The following is a 25,163-nucleotide window of genomic DNA, read 5'->3' as shown; positions in this document are numbered from 1 at the left end:
AGAACCATAATACAATCAGCTCGAGAAACGTTAGAATAAGCGTTGAAATTCACGGATGTATCTTTCTTGGCTCGTCAAGAATTGGAGCAGCTTTTTTCAAGAAACTTTTCTCAAAATTAATGATGTGTGTAATTCACTATTAATTCTATCCAAAAAAAAAAAAAGAAAACTCCTAGATCCTAGTTATTTGCCTCCATCTTCCTTAAACTATCATAATCTGGCCTCCATCGATGCTTTAGGAAGCGGACAAATGTTTATGGAATTAATAAGACTAATGGTTTTTAATAGTATGATGAAGATTACAAGAAACAAAATTCCGTTTTTTTTTTAATGACATTAACCTATCCTCATTAGGTGATTACGTGAACTAAGCAGATATACACAACCTATTAAAAAAACGCAAAATATTAAGTTGACAATTAGCTCCCAACAATCTAACAGATACAACGCCAACCTCATGGTTTATTTTCTAATGATGTCCCCTGTATTCCTAGGATACTGTGGACTATAACAGAACTTCTTTGTCTGAACGTCCTTCCTCGCCAACATGCCGTACACACAACAGCAGCTATGGAAAGCTTTCAAAACAGGCGTAGGTGAAAACCAACAACTTATGGTTCCCGCAAACCATATTTCATCTCTAAACAAATATTGGACGATGCCGTGCAAAATATACACTAACATAAGCACAACACAGTCGATGCAATGCAAACTATTACTTACGAGACGTGTACAGGCGGCGCAAAATTTGTCTACCTGCTGCTAAGACTACTTAATCGTATTGAATTCCACCTGTGTTCACAAGTCTGAGCAAGGAAGGTACTCCTGTCTTATGTTTAGAAGCAATATGCAGATGCAATGTACAACATGAAATATACAGATTTACATGAGATCATGGTCTGCTTTGCACCTTCCTTGTCTGACTGTTTAACAGAAGGTAACGGCCCATGAATTTGTTTTCATACCATCCATAGAACAGAAGCCAAAACATATTTACTCAAATTCTGACAGATATTATGATGCCTTGGTCTGATTTAAGGGGGGAAACAAACTCAAAACTCTCAAGTTGAGCAGAACAGAAATTTCATATCCGAGTTGATAAAAACATTACTGCTAGTAAATAATTTTCTTTTAATTCATGGTCAAACTACATATCCATTTATTTGATGCTCACACCAGCAAGAATCGAAAATGTTCCATGACAAAAACCATTATTTTACATCCCATCATTTAATAGCACCAGAAATATATGATTGAGCAAGGTTGAGTCCGATCTACTCCTTGGGATCTGTCAATTTCAAGCTAAAGTCCCACAGTTTCTTCGCCAATTCAGCATCCTTAGCTAAAGCACTTGGTTTTGCTATATTAGAGTCCGAAAAGTACTCGCCGCGTACTCCTTCAACTTGCGGATTTAAAGCCACGTAGCATGGAGTGGCAGCACCCTACAAAGCACGATAACAGGAATGAAACATATGGAAAATACTTCACCAAGCACCTCCAATTTGAGGTGCCAGCAAGATTTTCTTTAAAGAAACAATACGAGATGAAGTGAACCTGTGGAATGGATTTGAAAAAGAGTTTATTTAACAAACTTCCCACAACTGCATCAAAAGTCAACCAAAATAAACAATCAATATACCTCATTTAATCTAAAGAAGCATCAATCAATCATGTCAAGTGAATAATATCAAGGGAAGCCTCATAACTAGCCATACAATGTACTTTTATTAGCTATTTTCTCATTTCATCTACCAATATTTTGGCCACAAACCTTATTGACTAAAAAAAAAAAGCAATAATTTTTTCCTCTGAAGCATTGTGATAGGCTTTATGTATAAGATATTGTATATGCAATGACGACTTCATTTTTTGCATCAACCTGAACTCTTTAACTAGTTTGACGAAAGTTGCACATGTTTTACCCTCGGATTTTGAATATAGCCAGGATTCTCATATTCTGATAAACAAAAACTTGTGCGCACCACAACAATCAAAACTGAGCAAATTTTGTCCTGTAGTTGACTTTCATTACTAGGACCCTCAAAAGCTTTAGTTTGAAAAAATTTTGGATGATCTGGTTTTTACAATGTGTTGAGATTAGGTAGGGTTGTGGTAGCTACAAGAATTCTATTGATCTGTTTTCCCATTTTCCTGTGAGGACCAGGTGTGTAAAGGACAACAAACTATCAAGCTCACTATGGTCTGACAAAAGGTCTGTCTTTGCATGTATTACTGGTATATTATGGGAAAGCCTTTACTTTAAAATATAGAAAAGAACAATCAGAAAAGGCACAGAGTTCTACCCTCCACGAACTTCTGGTGACGCATAAGGTTTGTGTTAATTGCTCCAGGATGAAGAGAATTAGCAGTTACATTCACGCCTTCTTCCTGTGGGAGGATAAAAGGCTGTTACTGCATATTCTATTGAGCATGCTGAGCAGGAAAACTTTGAGATATTAATAGATGAAGTGGAATATGACACTAGCAATCTAGTACATCCCTAGTCACACACACATATACATGTATATGTATATGTATGTGTATGTATGTATGTATGTATGCTTATTGGCCAAATATTAACTCATGCACTCAAATGCAATTATTTCACATGATCATATTTACAAGGATAAATGATATTATGCTTATAGATTTGCTTGCTTCTGAGACTCAATGTTGTATACACATCAATCATTGTTCTTGCAGTAAAGGAGAGTGACAGTGTGCTGCAGGTAGCATCTAAGGGCTTCCAGGACACCTCATCTAAAAATCCAGACCAGAATGAGAATTTGAAAAGCATGAAAATAATTGTCTAAGGGTGATTTATTAACTCACAGGGACACTGTCAAATACTGAAAATGTATTTCACTTATTATATTACTGCTTTCTAATTTGTTCATCTCAAACTATAATAGAATATTTTAAACATGCCAAGATTTGATAATTACTACTCTGCCTCCAGATACAACAAGAGATCAAAATAGTCATAGGCTACAGAGATTTAGATGGCCTCTAGTTTTATATGAAACATTATGCAACTCATCAGTAAAATGGTTCCAGAGTCACTTTTCTGCTAATGGTGATTACCTTCAAGCGCCTGGAAAGTTCACTAGCATGCAATATATTAGCAAGTTTGGATTGTCCATAGGCACGGAAAGGGCTGTAGCTGGAAACAAATGAAGAAACAGAAGGCATTTTATTATAAACAATTATGACCAGCAATCATTCATTACAACCCTAATCAGTTCATCCACTTTATTAAGTACGAGAACTGAGAACTCTACCCCATAGGCCCAAGTATCAAATAATTTATCATTTCGATCAGCTTTTAGATTTTTGTCACATATACCTCAACAGATCATTTGCCCCAATGCTTTGGTCTACTTTGTTGATGTTATCAATATGCTGACCTCTTGATATAACCTGGAGATCTCAAGTTTATAATTTCCTAAATTCTCTCCTATTCTTTTATCTAGTGTTGCATGTACACAAAAAAAGTGAACTCATAAGAACACATCTTGTCTCAAGTAACCCCAATTGCTTTTGGTTGGCTATACAGATTTCTATTTTCCAATAAGGGTATGCATCTGTTTTGTAGCAACTGACTGAACAAATAAGCACAAAAGTTAGGAATTTAATGAAACAAAAGAGCATCGTCTATGCCACCTTGATTGGTCATTTATCTTGTCAAAACAGATTCCCTCTTGATACGTGAAATTGTGTCCAACTGATGAGACATTAACTATTCTCCCTTCTCTTTGGCAGTCACGTGCTGTGGTTTTCATTTTCTGCAGCAACAGATTTGTCAAAAGGAAATGACCTGCACAAAAGAGTGAAGTGATTAGCATTGGCATCAGTCATCATCTGTGCTTGAAAGTAAGAAGAACAGAGAAACAAAGGAGTTATAACAAGACTGCTTGTAGAACCAAACAAGAAATGTATTTCCGCAGCTTCAAATTGGAAGATTTTCTCTTAGTCAGTCAGAAGTCCTTCAACCAATAGAACATCTTTAAAGTTATTAAGAAAATGAAAAGACAATTCCACTCTACTGGAAGTCTAACTCTAGGGCTTAAGAGAAGCTAAGAAAGAACAAGCCAACAAGTGAAGAATTTAATCAAACAATCAGTAGGTTATGTGGTGATAAAAAATTCCAATCCCTATCATAAAATTTCACCTATAAAGAAACATGGTACAGAAATTCGATGCAAGTAGGTACAAGACAGGCTTCACCATCTGGGGTTAGTTCATAATGGTCTACCTTTTCTTATTTAATAGTCTAATCTTCACGTCCACTTTTATTAAATAATAGAAAACATAAATGTACCTACAGCATCAACTTTCACTTGCCAATCTACAAAGTCACAAAAATGCTTTGAATTAACATGCAGCAACAAAAGATACAACTGCATGCCAGATTTTACTTATGTTTTTGGATGGAAGAAGAAATATCCATGGCACCATAACACTGCAAATAATGCCCAACATTTTCTAACATCATAGACTTGCAATCTCAAGAAACATCATATCTACAAGAAATAAATAGCAAGCATACCTATATGATTAGTTGCAAACTGCATCTCCATACCATCCTGTGAAACCATGTATGGTGGTGCCATAACCCCGGCATTGTTACTTTAAAAAACAAAAAATGTCAAATTTAAGAAAAATTCAAGTAAATAGGAGGAAAAAGGAAGAAAATGCACAAGAAAGTAAATGATTAACATTAAATACATATCCCAAGAAGAAGCAAATATTTAAGAATTAAAACACCATGGATATGAAAATTGAATATTTGACATATGATTATCTTACATCAGAATGTTCAGAGGAAGATCAGAGGAGTTGTATTCTGATGCAAACTTCCTAACTGATGCCATAGAGCTGAGGTCCAACTCCATAACTTCAATTTTAGCATTAGGAATCTCCTTCAGTATGGCTTCCTTTACTTTTCTTCCAACATCCACATTTCGCACTGCCATAATTACATGTGCACCACGCAACACTAAGACTCGAGTAATCTCTGTGCCAATGCCACTGGATGCTCCTGAAAATTGTAAAGAAGGAAGAGCAGCAGATATGAGACAACAAAGCTTGCCCGGGTAAAAAAAAAATTTATCATAAAAATCAGAAATTTTAAATATTTTAAAATTTATTCCCATCAATAGAATTGCAACAAATGACAACAGAAAAGCAAAAAGGATCAACTACGTAAATTAGAAATATACTAAAACATCTTCCGAGGATGAGCATAAGACAAAGGTGATAATGATGAACACAAAATTACCTAACATAACACACATGAGATCATCCACACAAAATAGAGATTATAGAGCCCAAACTACTAAATGAATGTAATTTCTAATGCGGAGTTTATGGATGTTAATCAATTTCCCTTCTTGGATCAATTTACAGTAACACATAGACTGGCAGAACCAGAATCATCTCCTACCACCACTTAAAAGTTCCTGTTTTCCCTTTGCATTGAGAAAATGCAAAATACAACGTATTCTTAGTTTTACTATGCAGGGAAAGAGGTAAGCCACTGCTGGATTATGGTTCATTATATTGCACGAGGCCAAAGCAAGGTCCAAGTCTGGCAGAGTAGCTACATGCTTGAATGTTGATAATTAATCATCCAAAAGAAATTTTGCTGAAGGTCACATAGATTAACAAGAACCAAGTCGCAAACAGCAGAACGTCCACCTCTTTTCTCCTTATTTTTCACTATGGGAGGATACAAAGCCCACATCCTTACATAGCACACCCCCCAGTCATAATAGTTCATCTGGCTCATATTCAATCTTTCCTTGACATATTAATGAGATTTGAAGAGTCATGAATCATCAAACAGTTCAAAAATCTCAGGAAAAAGAAAGTAGACAACTTGCATACATGAATATACCACGTGCAGCACTCAACGGATAAAAGGGGAAAATTATGTAAATTAAGATTAGGAAAAAAATAACCATCAGAAGAGGAAAAAGACCTGTAACAATGGCAGTGAGGCCCGTGGCATCAACCCCTTGAGTGACATCCTCAGCTGTAGAGCTAGAAGAGAACCCAGATGGCCCTTTTTTCCAAGGATACCACATCTTTCTGATTTGCTCCCAAAATTTGATCTTTTTATTGTAGTAATTAAAGAATCAATCTTTTGAATGTTTATTAGGTGGTATTTTCACCTGTAAGTGGAATTGAGCTCAGAAAAACACCCACCTATATATATATGTATGTGGGGACAGAAAGGCATCTATCAGCGTACGGCCAGCATATCTGTCAATTGTTTGGCGTTGAATCTTGAATGTAATCCTGTCTTCCTCGACAAGTAACTATGGATGGCTTAACATGTTACACGACTGGTTTGTTTAGAAGCCATATACATCACGCATGAGGTCAGAGACGAGGAAAAAGATACAGCAGATTGTTTACTCTCCTAATCGCCAAGGTTTCGCTCTTCGTGAGAAAAAAGAAATGAGAGCAGGAAGTTGGGTTAAAAGAAGCATCGAAACTCTTCCCATTACCCTCCAAGCCTCAGGCGTGTTACCTTACCAAGCCCGAAACATAGATTAGTGAGTCCAATTTTATTTCTAGCTGCCCACAATTTGGCCCAAGCGTTGAATTTGTGCATGTAATTAAAGCTGAATATTCATGATCTAATAGCAGCCACGTAAATGGAAATTAAACCAAAAATGGTCCCCAAGTACGAGGCATTCTGGCTCTCATTAAAGACTTTGGGACCCTTCCTTAAAAGATGTAGCCAGGGCTGCCTATCCCCCTTCTTATTGCGTCTTAAGGGTCTGTCCCTTCCTTTGTAAAACCCCCAACAAAAAAAAAAAAAAGGGACTTTGTGATGATTTTCGATCGGAATGAATATTTTCTTTAACTAAGTAGACTCAATAATCATTTGCTTCCCATTCATTTTACGCAGAATTTGTGTGTTTTTCTGGTTTGGATTCGTTACTAACCTATTTACCTTTTCCTTTATCGTTTTTTAGCTATATCTTTTACTAACCTTTTTTTTTACGACTTAATTTTTCAGTCAAATGGAGGATTAAATCTGCTTATAACGGAGGCTTATTTCGATATGGAGTTGCTTAGATTTTAATGAGTTAAAGGTGCCAGTCAATTACATTAAGCCCAAGCAGGCTACTCCATAATAAACAGTGGTGCCTCCGAGCCAGCCTCGAGTACTTGGGCTCAGGGAGGAGTCCAAGGCCCAAATCAGGTAATAGGTTTCTAAATTCACTTAATTTATTTTAATCCATGTCATGTGTATTAACTTTGTTTAGTGTTATTTTAGATGTTACTTCATTAAAGTGGCAAGAAACTTAATATTTGTTCATCGAGAAAATATATTTTTGCATCTTTGATATTTAGTTGAATACAGACACTGAATTAACTGTTTTTTTGGGTGTTTTTGAAAAATATATTTAGTTGAAATAGTTTTATGTTTATAATTGTATAAAAATTTAATAATTAATTCAAAGATTAATATTACGCATGGATCCATTAATTTAATATAATAAATAGTCATGAATATGTAAGAATATTATTTTATTTTTTTAATTATTCATACTTGCATAAATTCACAACTAATAATGATATATATATATATATATATAACCCTTGAATGAATGTTACTTAATTTGAATTTGAAGTTCCTTTTCTTACATATGTAGCATGATGCTAGTATGTGCACGGTAACATGTATCAGATTTGATTTTCTATGTACTTCCAGTCTGTATTAGCAGGAACAAACCGGTCGATATGTCAGCTAAACTAGCAGTTAGCTAACATATCTTGATGCCAAGTGCCAATTATCACCCACAGAAATTCTACCCACCTTTTCAATTGTTTTAATCCTCCAACATCATTAGTTAGTATGGACCATGACACGAGCATATTCCCCTCGATGCCTTTTGCAGTACTAAAATCATCATTTGCCAAGACCAAGCGATAAAACTTCCACAAGCAAATACAGCCGAGCCCAGATAACAAAAAATACCAACTTTGTGGGCTCAAGAAAGATTACACCACAATGTTAAAAATATACTCCTATTGAAAAGACAAAAGAAGAATCCTTCATTCAAAGGTTGGAAACTGAAGCAAACTTTAAGTACAGCATACACTGATAATTTACACACACATTTGAGAGAGAGAGAGAGAGATAGAGGCAAGGGAACACCGGGAACAAACAACAATAACAGGAGAAGAAAAATGGGGAGATGATATCCTTGTCCCTTTAAAAAAGGTAGAGATTCAAGATGATGATGACTCGAAAGGTTAAAAAACTTGATCCCCTCTTAAGCCCTGCTCTTGAAAGGAATGGCTCTGATCACAATCTGGTGGTACACTGCAGCAAGAGCAGCTCCAATGAAGGGTCCAACCCAGAAGATCCACTGAAAACCAGAGACAAATAGTTATTATCTAGCTAAGAGTATGGACGGACACTGACTGGTAATTACCAAAAAAAAAAAAAACGAAGAATAGACACTGATAACATGCAGACATAATCATTATATCTTACGTGATCATCCCATCCAAGGTCTCTGTTGTAGATGATGGCTGCACCAAGACTTCTTGCAGGGTTGATGCTTGTGCCAGTAATGGGGATAGTAGCCAAGTGAACCAAGAAAACTGCAAATCCAATTGGAAGAGGAGCCAAAATCTGGAACATAAAAGAGAGATTAGTAAAGGGTGTCCAAAATTGTTTGATTTCGATCAACTTTACTCAATGATCTTTCGCCAACATGTTTGATTATCAGAATCTAGCAATAATAGAACAAGACACCATAATGGAGCAACCAAGTACAGAATTGATCATGGTTAGAACAGTCCCATCTTTGGGATTAAGTTGCGTGTTCCAAAACTCCAAGCTCTGATTTTCAAGTCCACGTACAAAATCTCTCTTAAACAGTCCAAGCCAATGATGGATGGATGCTCTAGACCTTTAGAATCCAAATGACAAGAGGAGTATCTTTCCAAGTAGGGGCAAGAAAATAAACAAATAGTGGTAGTCTAGGCGCTACTGCAATTTAAAATATTTAGTTTAATAAACGAGATAAACATTTGTTGTTGATAAGTAAAAAGAGATGCTGGAGCGAAGCCAAGAAATGAATACGAGTGAAGGCAACTAAAACAACATTTTAACTGCACGAACCAAAAGGAAAGTGCTAGTCATATGGCAAATGGAAGCCACAAAAAGATTCGGCAAGCATTAGCATTTCGTAAATTGGCACAATGATGGATCAACATAGACCAGTTCTTTTGTGGGTTCCACATGACAAAACAACAAAAGCAGAAAAGCAAATGCATCATGAGAAACACTTCACATGCAAGCATGTGTTGCATCACTTTGCTGGCTGGAGCCAAAAGTTAAAAACTACCCATCCCTACTCCCAAGGAACCACAAGGGTTAATTACAATACAGAGGGAAGGAAGAAAAAGCCATCAGGTACTGGGCCTACTGGCAAGTTAGGCATTCTTAAGAACTAGTTCCACAAAGAAAACTACTCGCATATATAGTAACCGATTCAGTTAAAATTTGAGCCACAAAAGGGAATGGCAAACTATCACTACCATTTTAGTGCATCACAAAGGGTTAGCAGGCAAAACAGGGAAGCATTAAATGAAATGTAAGTCTAGACGGCAGGTTTAAGAGCACATACGGGAACATGTGAGTCTCTGGCATTTCTCTTGGCATCAGTGGCAGAGAAAACAGTGTAAACAAGGACGAAGGTCCCAACAATCTCAGCACCAAGGCCGTCTCCTTTGGTGTAGCCATGTTGTACATAGTTGACCCCACCCTTTGATCTCTCATATGGTCCCTTCTCAAATCCCTTGACAATACCAGCACCACAGATGGCTCCCAAGCACTGCATGACTATGTAGAACACAGCCCTTGTCAAGGAGAGCTTCCTTGCTAGGAACAGTCCAAAAGTCACCGCTGGGTTAATGTGTCCTCCTGTTTCAGCAAACAACACAAGAATTAGCAGACACTACAAGAGAGAGAGAGAAAGAGACTGGTACAGATCCACATCAAAACATCAGAAAAAAAAGGGAGAACTTGCAGCTTCAAGAAGATTGTGAAAAATATCCCAGAATGATCCAATTGTAGAACAACATATCGAGGGGATAAAAGAACAAGTTTTCCATCAGCAGTTATATAACACAGGTGTAACATTTCTTGAAAAGAAAACCCAAGATCATACCTTTTTCCTAGAAAAATTCAGTGAAACCAGTGTACACGAAAAATAGTTGACCGGTAGCATTTTCTAATAAGAAAATCCAAAACTATACCTTGTTCCTACAATAAAATGACTAAAAACTGGTGCATACCCCAAAAAATAGCTCAGTCAAGTACCATAAACAAAATAGGTAGACAAGTAGTTATGAGATCCACTAAAGAATCTGGTAAAATACAGAGGCAGAATAGGCAGTGCCGTGCATGAAGCAACTGATAATAGAAGGTAAACATGGCACCCCTAGCAAAATGGTAACTTGCTCTAAAATTATGCAGAATAGAATCTACTATCCAGTAGTGGACATGTTTAAGGAGAGGAAAAGGCAACAAAAAGAAGGAAAAAAAGCCCAGGAATCATCTGTGAGGAATCTACTAGACAAAGCAAAACAAATTAAAAAGCAGATGGAAAATGAAGAGAAAGAGTAGTGCTGAGACAAACCTGAGATACCAGCAGTGCAGTAGACAAGTGCAAAGATCATACCACCAAAAGCCCAGGCGATCCCCTGAATACCAACAGAAGCACACTTGTTTGGCGTGCTTCTGTTAACCCCCATAATAGTCAAGATAGTGATGTACAAGAACAGCAGGGTGGCCATGAACTCAGCAATACCAGCCCTGTAGAAGGACCATGAACTCAATTCCCCTGGCTCGAAGAGGGGTGCTGGTGGTGGCTCCTTGTAGTCCTTGTCTGTTTGAGCTGCTGTCCCCAATGGTTGCCTCTCTGTGAACTTGTTCGCTCCAAGCTTAACATCTTCTTCCTTGCCCTCTGCCATTTCTCTCTTCTTGATTTTCTTCTACACACTCAACTGAGCACCCACTGCTTTTTTTCTCTCTCTTCTTTTGGAGAGTACTGGAGGAGGAAAAGCAGTCAAGTTGTGAAGCTTTGGATAGGGTGTGAGCTATTTTATACTACTTAGAAGTCATATAATTAAAAAAAAATGAAGTAATTATTGTGTTCATTTTATTTTACTTTAGCTCGGTATGCTAATTATTATGCAGGCTAAATTGCATTAACATCCCTCAAAGTTTACCCTAATTATATTCGACTTTTGTTCGAGTTTGAATTTGTATGAAAAATAAACACTTAAGAAATAATTGAACTTCAGATCGAGCTTGATATTGTTTAAAAATAAATAGTTTAGAAAGAATCAAACTCCGAGTCGAATATCCAATAAATGTTGCTGTCATCAAGAATTATTTTCGTAAAATGCATTTGTTTTGGTGAGTGTTGCTGACAATTATAGGAGTTGTTAAACATTATTATAAAGAAGATAAAATTGTAATTTTAGGAAAAGTAAGCGAGTGAGGAAGGTTGGCGTGGTCATTATGACAAAGTCTTGGATGTTAGAGTGTAATTTAGCAATACTTGTTTTGAACTAATTGTTTGTTAGTAAAGCATTACACTGCGCTGAGTCAGTGTATTAGAGTAATGGAATTAAGGGAAAAAGAGAGAGAGAGAGAGGGTTCTGGAAATGGCAGAGGGATGTTGACAGGCTTTTGAATGGAATTATTTTGTTGTGCTTATCTGCTGCAGAGCGTCACCATGGTTTTTCCTAGACATACATGCTTCTGATTAGCTGGTCTGGGGCCATTTGATTCACCTAATCAGATTGATAAGAACAAATGCGGGCAGCCAGGCAAATATATTCTGGAGGTAAAGTCTAAGAAGGGTGATGGAATCATGTATATATTTTAAGTAATCCATATCACTTTTTTTTGTTTTTTAATTTGGGTCACCTCTAATGCGTTGTTTCTTTGTATTTGATTATTGAGTGGCTGATCATTAGGCAACCTCCAGAATGAATGATGTAGTGGGCACTATTTAGAAATTCATTGTCCCAATTCCTAATTAAACAAGGGTTCCAAAATTCATCATTTTCTAGGAGTTTCATTCATGCTCGGACTTTGGGTCATTATTAATGCCAAAAAAAAATAACCAACAAAGAGTAAGAAGATAAATACATACGAGTATATAGTGCATCCGTTTACTCTAATAATTGTTCAATCTCCTTTAAGTCCAATTGGGCCTCCGTCTTAAATTAGATTAGAGTAAAGTATTATAGATAGAATCGCGATGGAAAAAAATGTAGTAAAAGGGAGGGGGAAGAAGGGGGGATTAAGCAACTAATTAATTAGGGTCAAAGTTACGAGCATCTTCTTTCTTTTATTTAATTTAATTAAAGAGAAAAAATAACAACCACAAATTAATAGAAGCATGCAGCACAGGTGTAAGGTGCATACGAAGCTGATCGATAGACGGACCGAAAAAAAGAGCCGTTTATTTGCGCGACCGTTGCAGAAAGTGACAGGCTTTGAATTTACATGTGCGGAAGGCCCACGGCCAACGGGTGAGATTGAATTGAATGAACCCAAACACAGAGATTAGATTATGGTCCAAATCACATCGCACTGACATCAACCCCGGCCGGTTGGCCCACTTTCCCCCGAGTTGTTAGCCACTCCACCAATCAGAGAAGAGAGAATAAAGGATCAGAGGTGGAAAAGGAAAAGGACACTCGTGATCTTCAGATTTTGGCACTTCCACTTGATAAATGAATGATCTCTGGTCGGGTCAATTTGTGCCCAGCTTTGAAACGGGTACTTCGCAATTACTTCATTTCATACTAGAGTTGGCACAATAAAATAAAGAAGGAAATAGCTTGAATTACGGCGAAAAAAAAAAAAATCTTTGATCCAATTCAAATTTCAAGTGCTATTGCCCCTCCCCCCAAAGTTTGAATGTTTGATTTCTTAAGGTTAGTGGAACGAAATATTTCCTACATCATCGATTTAAATCTTTTTGAACCAAAAAAAAAAAAAAATCTTTATACTAACACCTAACGATGCAAGCGAGTTAATATTAATAGAATTTACAAAGAAAACTCTTAAAGAACAAATGTTTCATTATATGACGTAAATCTATAACTTTTATCACCTTCTATGTTACGTAATTTGCCAATGCTTGTCAATTTCGATGCATATAATGGCACCCCTTGAGAAAACTACAAAAATGAGCTAACTCCAACTCAAAATTACATGTCACTGAACCAAAATTTTCCTTCATATATATATATATATATATAGATAGAGAGAGAGAGAAACAAAAAAAAAAACAGAAGTTATCATGCAACATTGAGTGTTTGGATAGTGTATTATTTGAAATCTTATTTGGAATAATTACTATAATATTTTTTGTGATATGATGTATGTGAGATAAAAAAGTGATTGAAAATATAAAAAGATGATTGAAAAATGTGTCTCTGATACAAGCGAAATATTATTTAGGATAATTGAGGTATCCAAACACTCCCATAACAGGTACATATGACTGACTACTCTTGAATTTTATTGCGTCGTGCATCATCATTCGTTTAAATCAGCGAATTTCCTTGTCATGATTAAGAGAGCAGCCAACATTGGGCAAACATATCATCACCCGCTTTACTATCCGGACATTTGTCGTTAAGTATACTGTACAAGAAAGACAGATGAGCAGTAGTAATAGCGGCAATAGTTATTCATTCCCGTGGCCCAATGGTTGTTCTCCTCTCATTCTACGTCTTTTTTTTTTTTTTTGGTTCAAGTCCCGCTCTATCTCTAGCAGGTCTAGTGTCACGAGCCAAAAGCAAAAAGGAAGAGTCTTTACTCACTCAGTGTATATTTTGTTAGTGCACTTGAGTATAAACAGAAGTAGGCCAAAACCAAAGACATGTATAATTTCCTGAAAAAGTGGCTATCATCACTAATCCACACTTGTTATATATATATATATATGCTTCACATAACTATCCCTCAAAAAATTCCAGAAGAAGAAAAAGAAAGCACAATGCCTTTTTCTTTTTTTGGGTTCAAAAAAGTAAAATGTCTTTGTTTGAGGAAAAAAGAGAGTTAATTAAAGCTTTCAGGATTATTGTTCCTATGCAATTTTTTTTTTTGTTTAAGAGATGACTCCAAACCCTAGAAGGAGAAAGAGGGATTCGATGAAAGTGAAAACAAAAATTTCACGGTTACATATCTTTCATTACCATTGCTGATCGATCTAAAGTTTAAGCAGCATAGAGCCATAATTTAATAAAAGCGTCCTCATTGTATAATTTCTCTATTTATTCTTTTTGCGATAGTAACTATTTGAAGCATAGAGGTGTCAAGATTCAGAGGTACTGAATTCAAATTTTCTTTCATTTTTCTTGATTTTTAAATCCCACTTTTTTAGTGCTACAAATTTAAATAATAAAAAAGAATAATGGGAAAAATTTGTATATGGACCATTTAAGTAGAAAAAACATTGGGAAGAAATAATGGGATTAGGACAAATATCGTGGTGTAGTTTATCTTTTCTTTTTTTTTTTTCCATAGTATCCGAAGAAACAGGGGCAGCCAAGGCAATCATGCCATCACGCCGGACAACTCACCAGTCATAATGATGCAATTCTCAATTGGCCTCTATGTCGAGCCATTGTCCAAAATTGAGCCCTCTCCTCGCATCACGTGCTTCTTTCAGGCCCACGCCTGCTGCTTTACTTCTCCTCCTCGGTGTGTTTCATAAATGATGAAAAAGACCTTCATAAATTTGTCAACTATTGATTCCTCGTAAATTATTTGCTACAAATTTTTGGATTGTAGTTCTTCAAATATTTTATGTTTTTCTATTTAGACGGTTGGAAGAAAAAAGTTTGATTTAGTATTAGTATCAAATTTAGCTTTTGGAGATTATGCTAAAGGTCGAGGTAGAATGCAACTTTGCATGAATTTATAAAACATGTATCACCAAATAAATACTCTTATTTTAACATAAAAGTGATATTTACATAATTTTTTATACACTAATAGTGTATATATTTTCATTTTTAAGATGTCTACTGATTAAATTTAAAATATAAAATTTTCATATGCATCATATATCTAACCATAATAATAGTGATACGTAAGATTTACTCAAGAATTAAATCCTGTGAAAGAAAAGTTTATAGCCCACGAACTATCGGAGAAAGAAAGAGAAAAATAAGAAAATGTGACACTTATGCCTAGTTTGGGAGATGTGATTAGAGCATAAAAGAAAAGAAGGGAAGAGAAAGGTAGACATTTCTCACTTTTGAAAGTTCTAGTGAATTAGAAAGAAAAAGAATCCGACTGATTTGGGAGGAGGAAGAGATCCGCTACAATTAAAAAAAAAAAAACTTAACTCATAAATTCTCAAATAACATTAAAATCTCTTCTCTTCTCTTCTTTTTTTCATCCTTTATTTTCTCTCATAACTTAACCTTTCTCTTCTTTTCTTTTCTATCCTCTACCCCCAAGCTAGCTACTAGAGTTGTGTAGAATAATCAATAATCCTAGGCACAACCAAAAGCTACATCACCTAACATTTTGTGGAATTTGTCGTTCTTAATACTCATAAATTCTACTTACAATATTCAAATACCTCACGTCAACCGCCCCAACCTCAATAGGCTGTCCACGTGGAAGCAGCTCAACTCTCTCTGATGAATGATTGTACCATCGTCAACATGTTATTGATCATCCCTATTCCTAAGCATTGGACACCTAGTTAAAAGGATTAGAGAATTATAATTATGAACAAAGACGATGAGTTTGACAATCGGTTGGTACGTCAAACTTTATCTCAAAGTGTAACCGATGGATCTCGAGTTTAAACTATCAAGGATTGTGAGTTTAACGGAGATAGATCTCGAGTTTAAGCTATCAAGGATTATCTACACCGCTCATTAATCCTCTTTAATCTAGAAGATTTACTTCAACTTTACTGGTTAAAACCCGATATCCCTTTCAGTCTGGAACACTGGAGCGTCCTTCCGACATCCCCATTTGGTAATATTTCTAAATGTGCAAATTGCAATTCCTTCCTATCCATATAGAAAGCAGCTGCACTGCCATGCTTCACAATTTTCTGTTAATTCCAACCCTTTTGCCAAACATATAAAGTATTCAGGACCAGTTTTCAGTAGCTGCAACAGGCTTTATGGGCAATGATAGTTACAATAGCCCTCTCTGTTTGGAAAGGGAAAGGGAAATGGAATGATGGATGAGGGTCCATCTCAAACCCAAACTTGATTTCATCAACCAGCGCCTCAATCCACAGCTTTGTGGACCCATCGGACTAGCAATAAATTACAGATAGATTACAACATTTCGCATCAAGCACAAGCAATTCTTGGATGGAAAAAAAATAAAAATTAAAGAGAGGGTTTCAACGAAAACAGCAGGGCACTAGGGCTGCTTGATAATGCACAAAACTAGCCATTACAACATAATTACACGTTTAAGTATTTCTAAAGTGTGAATCATTCCTTGTTAGATTCAAGGCCGACATGCGGGCAGACCCTTTCGGGTTCTCCTTTTGTCCACAGAATCTTTAGATCGCCTCTCATTTTTCCCAGTGCTATAAAGGTTCCTGCACCAGTCATCAAATTTTGTATTCAGAAAATCATTAAACACGCGCGCACGAACGCGCCCGCACACACACACACAGTTTGCATTACAGAAGGCATATACAAGTACAAAGATTCCCATGATAGATTACCAAGAGTAAATGGGACGATGTAAAGAAGAGCAGGTTGGCCATGGCCATCCATCAGGTTCAACGCCACATATGTAATAAGCAGACCTACAATGTATTAAATAAACTGTTTCATCTACTGATACGAGTAGTAAGCAACACATCAGAAGAAAGATGAGTGTGCCAAAAATTTGAAGTACCAAGATATCTCAAAAACACTTGTATTAGAGGAAAATCTTGACATCCTAGTGGTTACCTAGTCCATAAGCAAACATTGCCCATAAAAAATAACCAGCTCGAAGATTCTTCTTTGCAAGACAATCATATCTGCAATGTACACCAAGTTTTCCCAAATGAACCAAGTGACAAACAACACAGGCCTCATAAAGAAAATTTTCATTTGTTACAGCAATTGAATACCATGTACCCACTATAAGTCAGCGAAAAGGGAAACAAAAGGACATTACATATGCCAGTGATTAGATGGTATGATCGTTGCTTCAGTTGTTAAACTAACCCAAGATATATTTTATGACTGAAAATCTATCCTCATGATTTTATGGAGCCAAGCAATTTACCCAGATCATGAAATTTTTCAACTTTTCCTTGCCACAAGACAATAATAAAGTTCCAAAGAATACTGAGCAACTGTACCATAAAGCTAGAAAATTTTTTTTTTGGTCAAAAGTACTACAGATCTCTATGCATAGCAGATCCGCAGATAATACAAAGCTAAACAAATCAAACCTGAGCGAAAATGCTATCAGCAGCCCAGGTAAAAGGATGTCACCAAAGCCTATGATGCTAAAACCACCCCAAGGATCAAACAAGCGTGGAATTTTCAGAAGCATTGGAATACCATCCTCTCCACTTCTATCACCTCGAGCAACCTAAAAACCCATAAATTACTCATTTGAAAGCGAACCTTTTTGCCAAATAAATTACTGAATTCTAGAATATTCATTGTCTATTAAAAAAAATTACCCACCACAATCATCACGCTTTCATGGAACAGCGTCTTTGAAACAAAGACCCAGAATATGTCGTACAAGAAGGCACAACTAAGAAGAACTGTGCCCACCTGAAAGATAGTACAGATTCCTAATTACATGGAAGAAATATGTGCTATAAAGCATATCTTTTATTCAAAAAAAAAATCCTTTTTTCTTATAAATAGCAGTAGATAAAAAGTAAACCTTAACCACTTCATGTCTCGTAGCCTCATTGGAGGAAAATTAGATTGAACCAGTAAAATAGTTGGTGCTGAGTGAGTAATTTGACCACCAGGAGCAACACAATGCAGTGGTTAGCCAGACTTTAAGTAGCTAAGTTTTACTAAAATTGTTTCTCTATCCCTGCTCCCTACACTAGGTTTCAGCTCAAACTCAGACATTGTACTGGAGCATTTATTTTCTGGAAAAATCCTTCTCTGGACATTTCAGAGCAAGGTGAAACTAGACAGGCTCTCTTATGTAAACAGTGATTCAGAGAGCTTCATCTTTTTGTCTAACTCCATAATGTTCTTTATTGCACCATATAATTTTGCCAACTTCAAGTCCGGTTTTCAAACTGGTCCACTGTGGTAGAATGTGGTTTAAGTTACTTCTCATTACATCATCCCTACAACGCGAATATCCTATTAAATACATTTTCAGCCAGAATGAACATGGCCAGCTAACATGCAAAGTCCAACATCCACCTGCTACAAGGAGCTAAATGCCCTTGTCATAGGCATAAGAAGCCAGTTAGACAAGCACAAAGAGTTTAACTTTCAAACTCTTTGGATAAGCAACATAAAATTCCCTGCCATTCAGAGCTGTGTCTTCTGAATGCTAAAGTTAACTATATGTTTGTAGTTCTTAATATTTCCTTACAAAAAAGTAAAAGCTAATGAAGGAATAATATTTCACTCCTAACCAATCTTCCATTTTATAAAGAATCACAGACTTCAAATGCCCTAACACGAGCCTTGATATATTAAAATTTCAAAAGCTTGAACACTAGAAAAAAGATTCTCAGAATTAATATAGGAGGGTATAGATTAATTCTCTGACTGATACTTTAGAATCAAAATCCACAAGAATTGGTTCTGAGCCCAGCATGTGCAAATAGCGGAGTGAACAGATACAAGACATTGGGAATATAATGCCCTTTGATTCATTTCTTTCTTATCCTCCTATCATCTTCCACAGCAAAACTTGTTCTACCTACCAATACTTTTTGTGGAACACCCAAACAGTGACACATGTTGGGAAATAAGAAACATGTATGTAAGCATACTTGTTCAAAGTTCAGTAAATCTCATTATTCAACATTGAAGCATCATAGAATGAGCAGAACAAAAAAAAAAAAAACTTAAAGGTATGCCAAACTGCTGGTGTTGTTACCTTGAGATTAGGGACTCGCACAATCTGAATAACTGTTATTATCAGTGCAATCCCCTGACACAAAAGAACAGGAATCATATGTCAAAAGATCAAGCTGCATTAAATCTAAATATCTTAGGTCCTCAAGTGCAACTTATACATAAAGCATCTGGTTCAGATTAAGTGACATTAAGATAGATCTATGAGAGCAAAAATCAAAATCAGTATACCAACCACAACAAAGGGTATAGAGGCAGGATTTTTAAGACTTGAGAACATAATGATAATAATTATATTTAAATATATTTTGTGAGCTCACTGGTAGAACAGGATGCAGCAAACCCTAATTCACGAAGATGGCATGAGTAACCATATTTAACATAGAGGGGGGAGGGGGAGAGGGAAGGAATTGTAAACACAATGAGCAGTGGTAAATGCTCAAAGACAAGATCTTAGACTCGACACAGGTGTACCATCCACAAGCACTTGGGAAATTTCATTCTAGAGAAGAAAAGGACAGTTTTTTTCTGGTCTCACCCTCCCCTTCATTTACCTCTCTCTCTTAAATATGGCTCTACTGTCACTCTTAACATTGTCACTGACTCACTCAGAACAGAATGAAGGTTCACTTACTGACCCAATAATTTATTTATGCTCAGTAAGCACCATGTACACTAGCTAAACAACACAAGGAAACATGACAAAAGCAACTATGCTTACAAGAATATCTTGGCCTACCCAGCCAAAAGAGGCATTTCTGTACACAGCCCAAATAACAGCAAAAGCTATGCAGAATGGAGATACAGCCAAAGTAAGGTAAGAGACAGCTCCAAAGAAAGGCACTTTAATGAATGACTCTCCCGTGCGTTTGAACCACCTGAAAAATTTACAAATTCCAAAGCTTCAATTGATTGCAAAAATCTAACCTAAACTTTTGTTGCATCATGAACTGAATAAAATTTGCCAAATATTATGCTTAAGTACTTAAGTACAACTTCCAGCATTTAAGTATAGGACCATCAAACTAAAAATCAAATAGAAGTCCAGCCAATCATATTGACTGTTCTACAGAACACTACTATCAGCTGCAGATCATCGTGATAAGAAATTCAACTAGGCAAATATTTCAACAGAAAACCAAAGAGCATATATAAATCATTACAACTTCCAAAACAATTAGAAGTAGCCATCTACAGTATAAATCTCTTTTTTACCTTACACTTCAAGTGACATATGTAGCCTTAATAGAGTACATAATGAACTCTTAAGAGTTTCTATTCTGACGCAAATATAATTTCAGGATGGATTTAGTCCAAACCTTGCTGTTTCTCCTTGAAGCTTAAATGTAGGTTGTTGAGAAGAATTATAAGGCCATATAGACAGGGTACCTTTTGTGCAAGAAGCTAAAATGGGTGTGTGGGAATTTAATTACCCTAGAGTGCTCTCTTCAACTTTTCCTTTCTAAACCCCTCTCTAACACCACCACAACTACTCTTGTTCTTCCAAATAGAAAATTCATAGTGGCTTCTTCTATATTATTTTAAGATTAATTTCCGCCAGACAATTAACCCCAGAAAAAGATTCAACACAAATCATGAGCTCTTTACACCAACATAGCACCTCTGAGTTGGAGATGACAAGTAAATGAAGAGCTGAATAGCAAGTGCAAAAAGAAGGAAAAGAAAAGGGGAAAAAAAAAGAAGAAAAAGAAGCTAAGAAAGCAATGTACCTAGATAACAAAGCAACCAAGCAAGTTTGCAAGCCCTGCAAATTAAAATACAAGCCAACACACTAGAAATTAAAATTACTATAAAGAGCTTCATTGAACGGGAACAAAGAAGGATATAAACAGGCACACTTAGAAGCCAAAATTTAGATAAAAAAGTACGTATGTTTAGATTCCCAGTGATGCAGATTTGCAAGTATAGCATTTAAAAGTGGTTATTATTTATTGTAGCAACTTTATAATATCCGAGGGCAAACATACTGAGACATGTTTCCAACTTTATAGTGCATGCTGAATGTCAAAAGAAAGAGTGCAAATCCCCACAAAACCAGTGCAACGGGAAATAACAACGGCTCCAGAAATCAGGGGGGGTTGTCAGTGAACAAAAAAAATGGACCATTGTCTACACATCAGAAATAATTTATAAGAGAGAAAAATCTATATATATTGATGAGACATTATTTATATGAGACAAATATCTATATTTATTGATGAATTGAAACATATAAGGCTTGCATTTCAAAGGGAAAATCACACCTCTACACCACCAATGCAAAAAAGAACCACCAAGAGATCAAGGAACCAGGATGACATTAGCTTGTACAGTAAAATCAAGAAGCATGAAGCAATGACTACAAAGAAGACTGCCGATGCAGTGCTTATATCCACCACATTGCTTACACCAAGACCTTTTGGGCTTGGAACTTCGTCTGACGCATCCTAGAAGAAGAAGATAAGATTTGTTTTGAACACAGGCTGTGAACTAAAAAACAAAGCTGCATGAACAAGCAAAACCCAATAAAATAAAAACTCATATTCAACCTTTAACAACTGGTCCTGTTCAACAGCCACTTCTCTAGCACTCCAAGCAGACCAATAAGAGGCACATAAGATCGTACCAACTGCCATTAGCCACAAAAACACTTCTGCTATGTCAACTACTGGTCTTCGTGGAGAGTACAGCTGCACAGAAACTAGAGAAAGATACAAATGCCATCAAGAAGGGAATTTATAGAAATATATCTGGAATAGGATAAAAAACAATTGGAAGTAATAGCACAAATACTAATGATGGACACATTAGTTCAACAAAAAAGTAATGCTAAACTTAGTCAAACTGTCTGAAGTCTTAAACTAGCATACTAGTTTATTCTGCACCAAATTTTAGTTTGTTTATTTCTTAAGCATCTGCAAGAATCAGAAAATGCATTGCAGCTTTCTTCCCTTACTTTTCACATGCACAAAAAGCACATATAGTCATCAATCATCAGTTAAAAGGTTTCTTGTAGACATGATTGCTTTTTGGCTATTGATTCTTGAAGAAATCAAAGCCTTTATGCTATAGCTCACAGTTGTTTATCCACGGCAAATAAAAAGAATGCAAGGTACAGCAAAATTTCAAGCCATGGGAAGACAATTGCTATGCTAAATTGCTTAAGTATAATAATAATAGCACCAAAAAAAAAAGAAAAAAAGAAAAAGACGATGTTCTGTCATCTTAATAGCGCAGAAGTTAGGTGCTTAGAATTTCTTTCAAAGCAGCATAAGACTAACAAGAATATTCTATTATTTAAGTTGCACATCTTCATGAGGAGGGAAGCTTGCCTGATGAACTATTTGACAGCATCTTCTCCAAGCTTGCACCAGCATCTTGCGGAAGCATCACGGCTGGAATCTTTATGTCCAGATCAGTTTCATTAGGCTCACAGACCATCTTGTAGAGTTCTGCAAAGGTTATGAGTCCCATATGACACAGGAAGTGTTACAGAAAACAGTAATATAAAATGAACAGCATCTTGATTATTCATAGATCAGATAACCAGAACAGTCCTTTCATTGAAGACATCAATGGCAGAGCAAAGGTAATACCAAACAAAACAGCAAGGAGACACTAAAAAAAGAACTGAACCACAGATGATCAAGGAACATCACAAGGCAACAAGCAAATAGATTTAGCTCAGCACCCTTTTCAGCCACCCATGCCAAAATATGGGCATCAAATACATTAAGTAAAATATCATTACCTTTTTGATTATTGATAATAAGGACAGCTGAAGCACCAGCAGCCTCTGCAATATTAGCCTTAGTTGTAAATTTACACTTGCCACGATCAACCATGATGACATCTCCAGCAAGCTAATACAAACAACAAAAGTCTGCTTTTAGCATGGAGATACTAAACACTAATAGGGATATTTAAAACAGTAGTCAACACAAACCTTGTTAATTGAAGGACTACAACAATCCCTAGGGTTTGAACGAGTAAGGTGAGTTTGTTGTGCATTTTTCTCCTTCGAAACAATTGTAGTGCCAAACCTAGCACCAACACCAACAAACTCAGCGTTCTCTATGCCATCAACCCAAGTCTGAATTTTTACCTATCGGATGCAGCAATAACATTAATGACGAGTAATGTTAACAGATAGGATTGAATATATACCAAATGACAGAAATTCATCTCTTGTCTACCAAATGATAGGCAGCCAACTGAAGCTTTCAGCTCCAATAACAGTAACACTACAACCTACAAATGCCAAATTCAAAGTAGGCTACCTCAAGTGGTACTATGCCATGAAATTTCATTTGCCATGCTCCATTATACTAGGGCAAAGAATTCAATAGTTATCACGAAGTAAAGCTCAAGATTTTTTTCATGTTCTTAATTATCACGAAGTAAAGCTCGAGATTTTTTCATGTTCTTAACTTTTTCTTTTCCGTCAGTTCTTAATTTTCGAGTTGGGTGAAGGCTGGGGTGCGAAATGCAACCTGATTCAGAAGAGTAGAAGCTGCTTTTAGTGATCATTAAAACGCCCAAAACCAAAATGCACTGAAGTTCATCATGAAACCTCATCATATACTACTCAATAAAATCCAAACACAATTAGAAGCATTAAAAATCTAATCTTTAACAAGAAAAGTCCAATTGACCTCAACCCACTCCAACCATCCCAAAATTCAACACATAAAACAGGTGGGAAAGCTAAGAGGTTAGGTTCGTTTCGGAATCCAGTTCCTTAACACATAATCACCACAACTCCGTCACAGCATCATTTAAAACAAAAATGAGAAAAGGAAGTGGCGAGACCATTTAAATAAAATCAAGCAACTGACTGAAAATTTTAGTAGTAGAACATGAAAAAAAGAATAACTAGAATCCTGTTTAGAAGTCACAGAAAATCTTAAAAGGGTCGAGGAGAAGTAGAGGAGTAGATGAAGTACCAAAACGAAATCATTCTCGCAACCGGGCTTTTTAGGGGCTAAATCGTCTTCATGAACTATGTCACCGGCCGTCACTTCAGCTGGACTACTGAAGACCACCACTACAATTGCATACACGCAGATTAAACTGCAAATTCTGTCAAAACCCATGAGAAATGCAGAAGCTTTGATGCTATTTTTCTTCATTTTTTTATGTATTTAGTTCGATGCATCACAGCCTCTGAAGTCTGAGCTGAACTATATCAATCATTTAATGCATAGAGATAGAGGGTCCAAAAGCAGATCCCTTTTTCGATAAAAAATTTGGTCTGTTTTTATCTTTCTTTTAAAATCTTTTTGGGATCGGTTATAAGTATAACTTGAGAATGTGACGAATAAAGTTGGGAAAAATCAAGGGATGAAATAAAAAATTCAAATACTTAAAACAGTTGCTGTGGAAAGTGGGCGTCATCGTTTCGGGGACTTGTGAGAAGTGGAGGTCTTCACAAATGTCAACCAATCTGGTGAAAACGTACGCGGACCAGTTTTTTATGCTGTAAGTTGTCACCTTAAAAGCGTGTAAATCTCTCCGTTTTTCAGGTGTTTAGGCATTTATTTAGAGAAATTCGTACTATTTCACCAACACTCGGTCACACTTAAAGTACTTGTGACCTGATTACTATGATATCGATGACTTACAATTTGGGTGCAACACATTGATGTTACACCTTTTCACCAATTGAGGCAAATCACCAAAGTCTAATTACAAAAAAAAAATTACGAATTATGATGCCTTCTTGGAGCGCTAGAGGGCATGAAAAGGGGTTGCAATTCTCTAAAATTGTCAGAGCAATTGTAAAACATATATAGTTACTGGTCCAAATTTTGCTTTGATGTGAAATAAATGGATTGATTCGATGAGTAACAAAATCCGCTATATTCTCTAAGATTTTGTCTTAATTTCTACGTTTGTTGTACCATTCATTACATCTGTTAGGATTCGATTGGAAATAAACGGATAGAACTTAATAAGGCGATCTTCATTTACTCTTTGTTTTTGTTTGAACCAAAATAAGCAAACTTCGTTTTTGTTAGCTAAATCTTGAGATTAAAGAAGGA

General features: G+C 36.1%; 3 protein-coding genes across 10 annotated transcripts; all 3 read right to left on the bottom strand.

The window, feature by feature from the left end:
• Positions 1 to 1,066: 1,066 nt before the first annotated feature.
• LOC113703516 (short-chain dehydrogenase TIC 32, chloroplastic) lies at positions 1,067 to 6,475 on the bottom strand. 4 transcript variants are annotated; one of them, XM_027224910.2, is made up of 9 exons: positions 6,211 to 6,474; positions 5,984 to 6,116; positions 4,810 to 5,041; positions 4,550 to 4,629; positions 3,664 to 3,817; positions 3,085 to 3,163; positions 2,304 to 2,388; positions 1,555 to 1,601; positions 1,067 to 1,442 (listed from the first exon to the last, which is right to left on the bottom strand). In XM_027224910.2, the coding sequence occupies exons 2-9, from the start codon at positions 6,087 to 6,089 to the stop codon at positions 1,275 to 1,277; spliced, it is 951 nt and encodes a 316-aa protein (XP_027080711.1). In that variant the 5' UTR covers positions 6,090 to 6,116; positions 6,211 to 6,474; the 3' UTR covers positions 1,067 to 1,274. The 4 variants fall into 4 exon arrangements, with proteins under 4 accessions (XP_027080711.1, XP_027080712.1, XP_027080710.1 ...); XM_027224911.2 differs by having other exon boundaries at positions 3,085 to 3,157; positions 5,984 to 6,475; XM_027224909.2 differs by having other exon boundaries at positions 5,984 to 6,473.
• A 1,577-nt stretch (positions 6,476 to 8,052) lies between these two features.
• Positions 8,053 to 11,129, bottom strand: LOC140012581 (aquaporin PIP1-3-like). The gene is made up of 4 exons (XM_072060821.1): positions 10,677 to 11,129; positions 9,663 to 9,958; positions 8,522 to 8,662; positions 8,053 to 8,393 (listed from the first exon to the last, which is right to left on the bottom strand). The coding sequence occupies exons 1-4, from the start codon at positions 11,008 to 11,010 to the stop codon at positions 8,298 to 8,300; spliced, it is 867 nt and encodes a 288-aa protein (XP_071916922.1). The 5' UTR covers positions 11,011 to 11,129; the 3' UTR covers positions 8,053 to 8,297.
• Positions 11,130 to 16,309: 5,180 nt separating this feature from the next.
• On the bottom strand, positions 16,310 to 24,436 carry LOC113703488 (signal peptide peptidase-like 2). 5 transcript variants are annotated; one of them, XM_027224866.2, is made up of 14 exons: positions 24,066 to 24,436; positions 23,066 to 23,224; positions 22,871 to 22,982; positions 22,452 to 22,571; positions 21,669 to 21,820; positions 21,384 to 21,566; positions 20,850 to 20,884; positions 19,841 to 19,997; positions 19,142 to 19,195; positions 17,743 to 17,835; positions 17,502 to 17,644; positions 17,011 to 17,081; positions 16,779 to 16,862; positions 16,310 to 16,649 (listed from the first exon to the last, which is right to left on the bottom strand). In XM_027224866.2, exons 1-14 carry the CDS (start codon positions 24,249 to 24,251, stop codon positions 16,540 to 16,542), a joined length of 1,659 nt encoding a protein of 552 aa, XP_027080667.2. In that variant the 5' UTR covers positions 24,252 to 24,436; the 3' UTR covers positions 16,310 to 16,539. The 5 variants fall into 5 exon arrangements, with proteins under 5 accessions (XP_027080667.2, XP_027080668.2, XP_071917546.1 ...); XM_027224867.2 differs by having other exon boundaries at positions 19,859 to 19,997; positions 24,066 to 24,394; XM_072061445.1 differs by lacking the exon at positions 17,743 to 17,835 and having other exon boundaries at positions 24,066 to 24,394.
• Positions 24,437 to 25,163: the final 727 nt, after the last annotated feature.

Source organism: Coffea arabica, chromosome 8e (genome assembly GCF_036785885.1).
Source record: "Coffea arabica cultivar ET-39 chromosome 8e, Coffea Arabica ET-39 HiFi, whole genome shotgun sequence".
Classification (NCBI taxonomy): Eukaryota; Viridiplantae; Streptophyta; class Magnoliopsida; order Gentianales; family Rubiaceae; genus Coffea; species Coffea arabica.
This window is presented reverse-complemented; position numbering and strand designations above follow the sequence as displayed.

Coding starts and splice junctions, on each gene's coding strand:
- LOC113703516 (XM_027224910.2), bottom strand. CDS start 6,089: ATGTGGTATCCTTGGAAAAAAGGGCCATCTGGGTTCTCTTCTAGCTCT. Junction 4,630..4,809: donor CTTCCTCTGAACATTCTGAT/GTAAGATAATCA, acceptor TGTTTTTTAAAG/TAACAATGCCGGGGTTATGG. Junction 2,389..3,084: donor AACTTTCCAGGCGCTTGAAG/GTAATCACCATT, acceptor ATCCTCCCACAG/GAAGAAGGCGTGAATGTAAC.
- LOC140012581 (XM_072060821.1), bottom strand. CDS start 11,010: ATGGCAGAGGGCAAGGAAGAAGATGTTAAGCTTGGAGCGAACAAGTTC. Junction 9,959..10,676: donor CTGCACTGCTGGTATCTCAG/GTTTGTCTCAGC, acceptor TTGCTGAAACAG/GAGGACACATTAACCCAGCG. Junction 8,394..8,521: donor ACCTTGGATGGGATGATCAC/GTAAGATATAAT, acceptor TCTGGTTTTCAG/TGGATCTTCTGGGTTGGACC.
- LOC113703488 (XM_027224866.2), bottom strand. CDS start 24,251: ATGAAGAAAAATAGCATCAAAGCTTCTGCATTTCTCATGGGTTTTGAC. Junction 21,821..22,451: donor GCTGTCAAATAGTTCATCAG/GCAAGCTTCCCT, acceptor ATCTTTCTCTAG/TTTCTGTGCAGCTGTACTCT. Junction 21,567..21,668: donor AACAGGACCAGTTGTTAAAG/GTTGAATATGAG, acceptor TTCTTCTTCTAG/GATGCGTCAGACGAAGTTCC.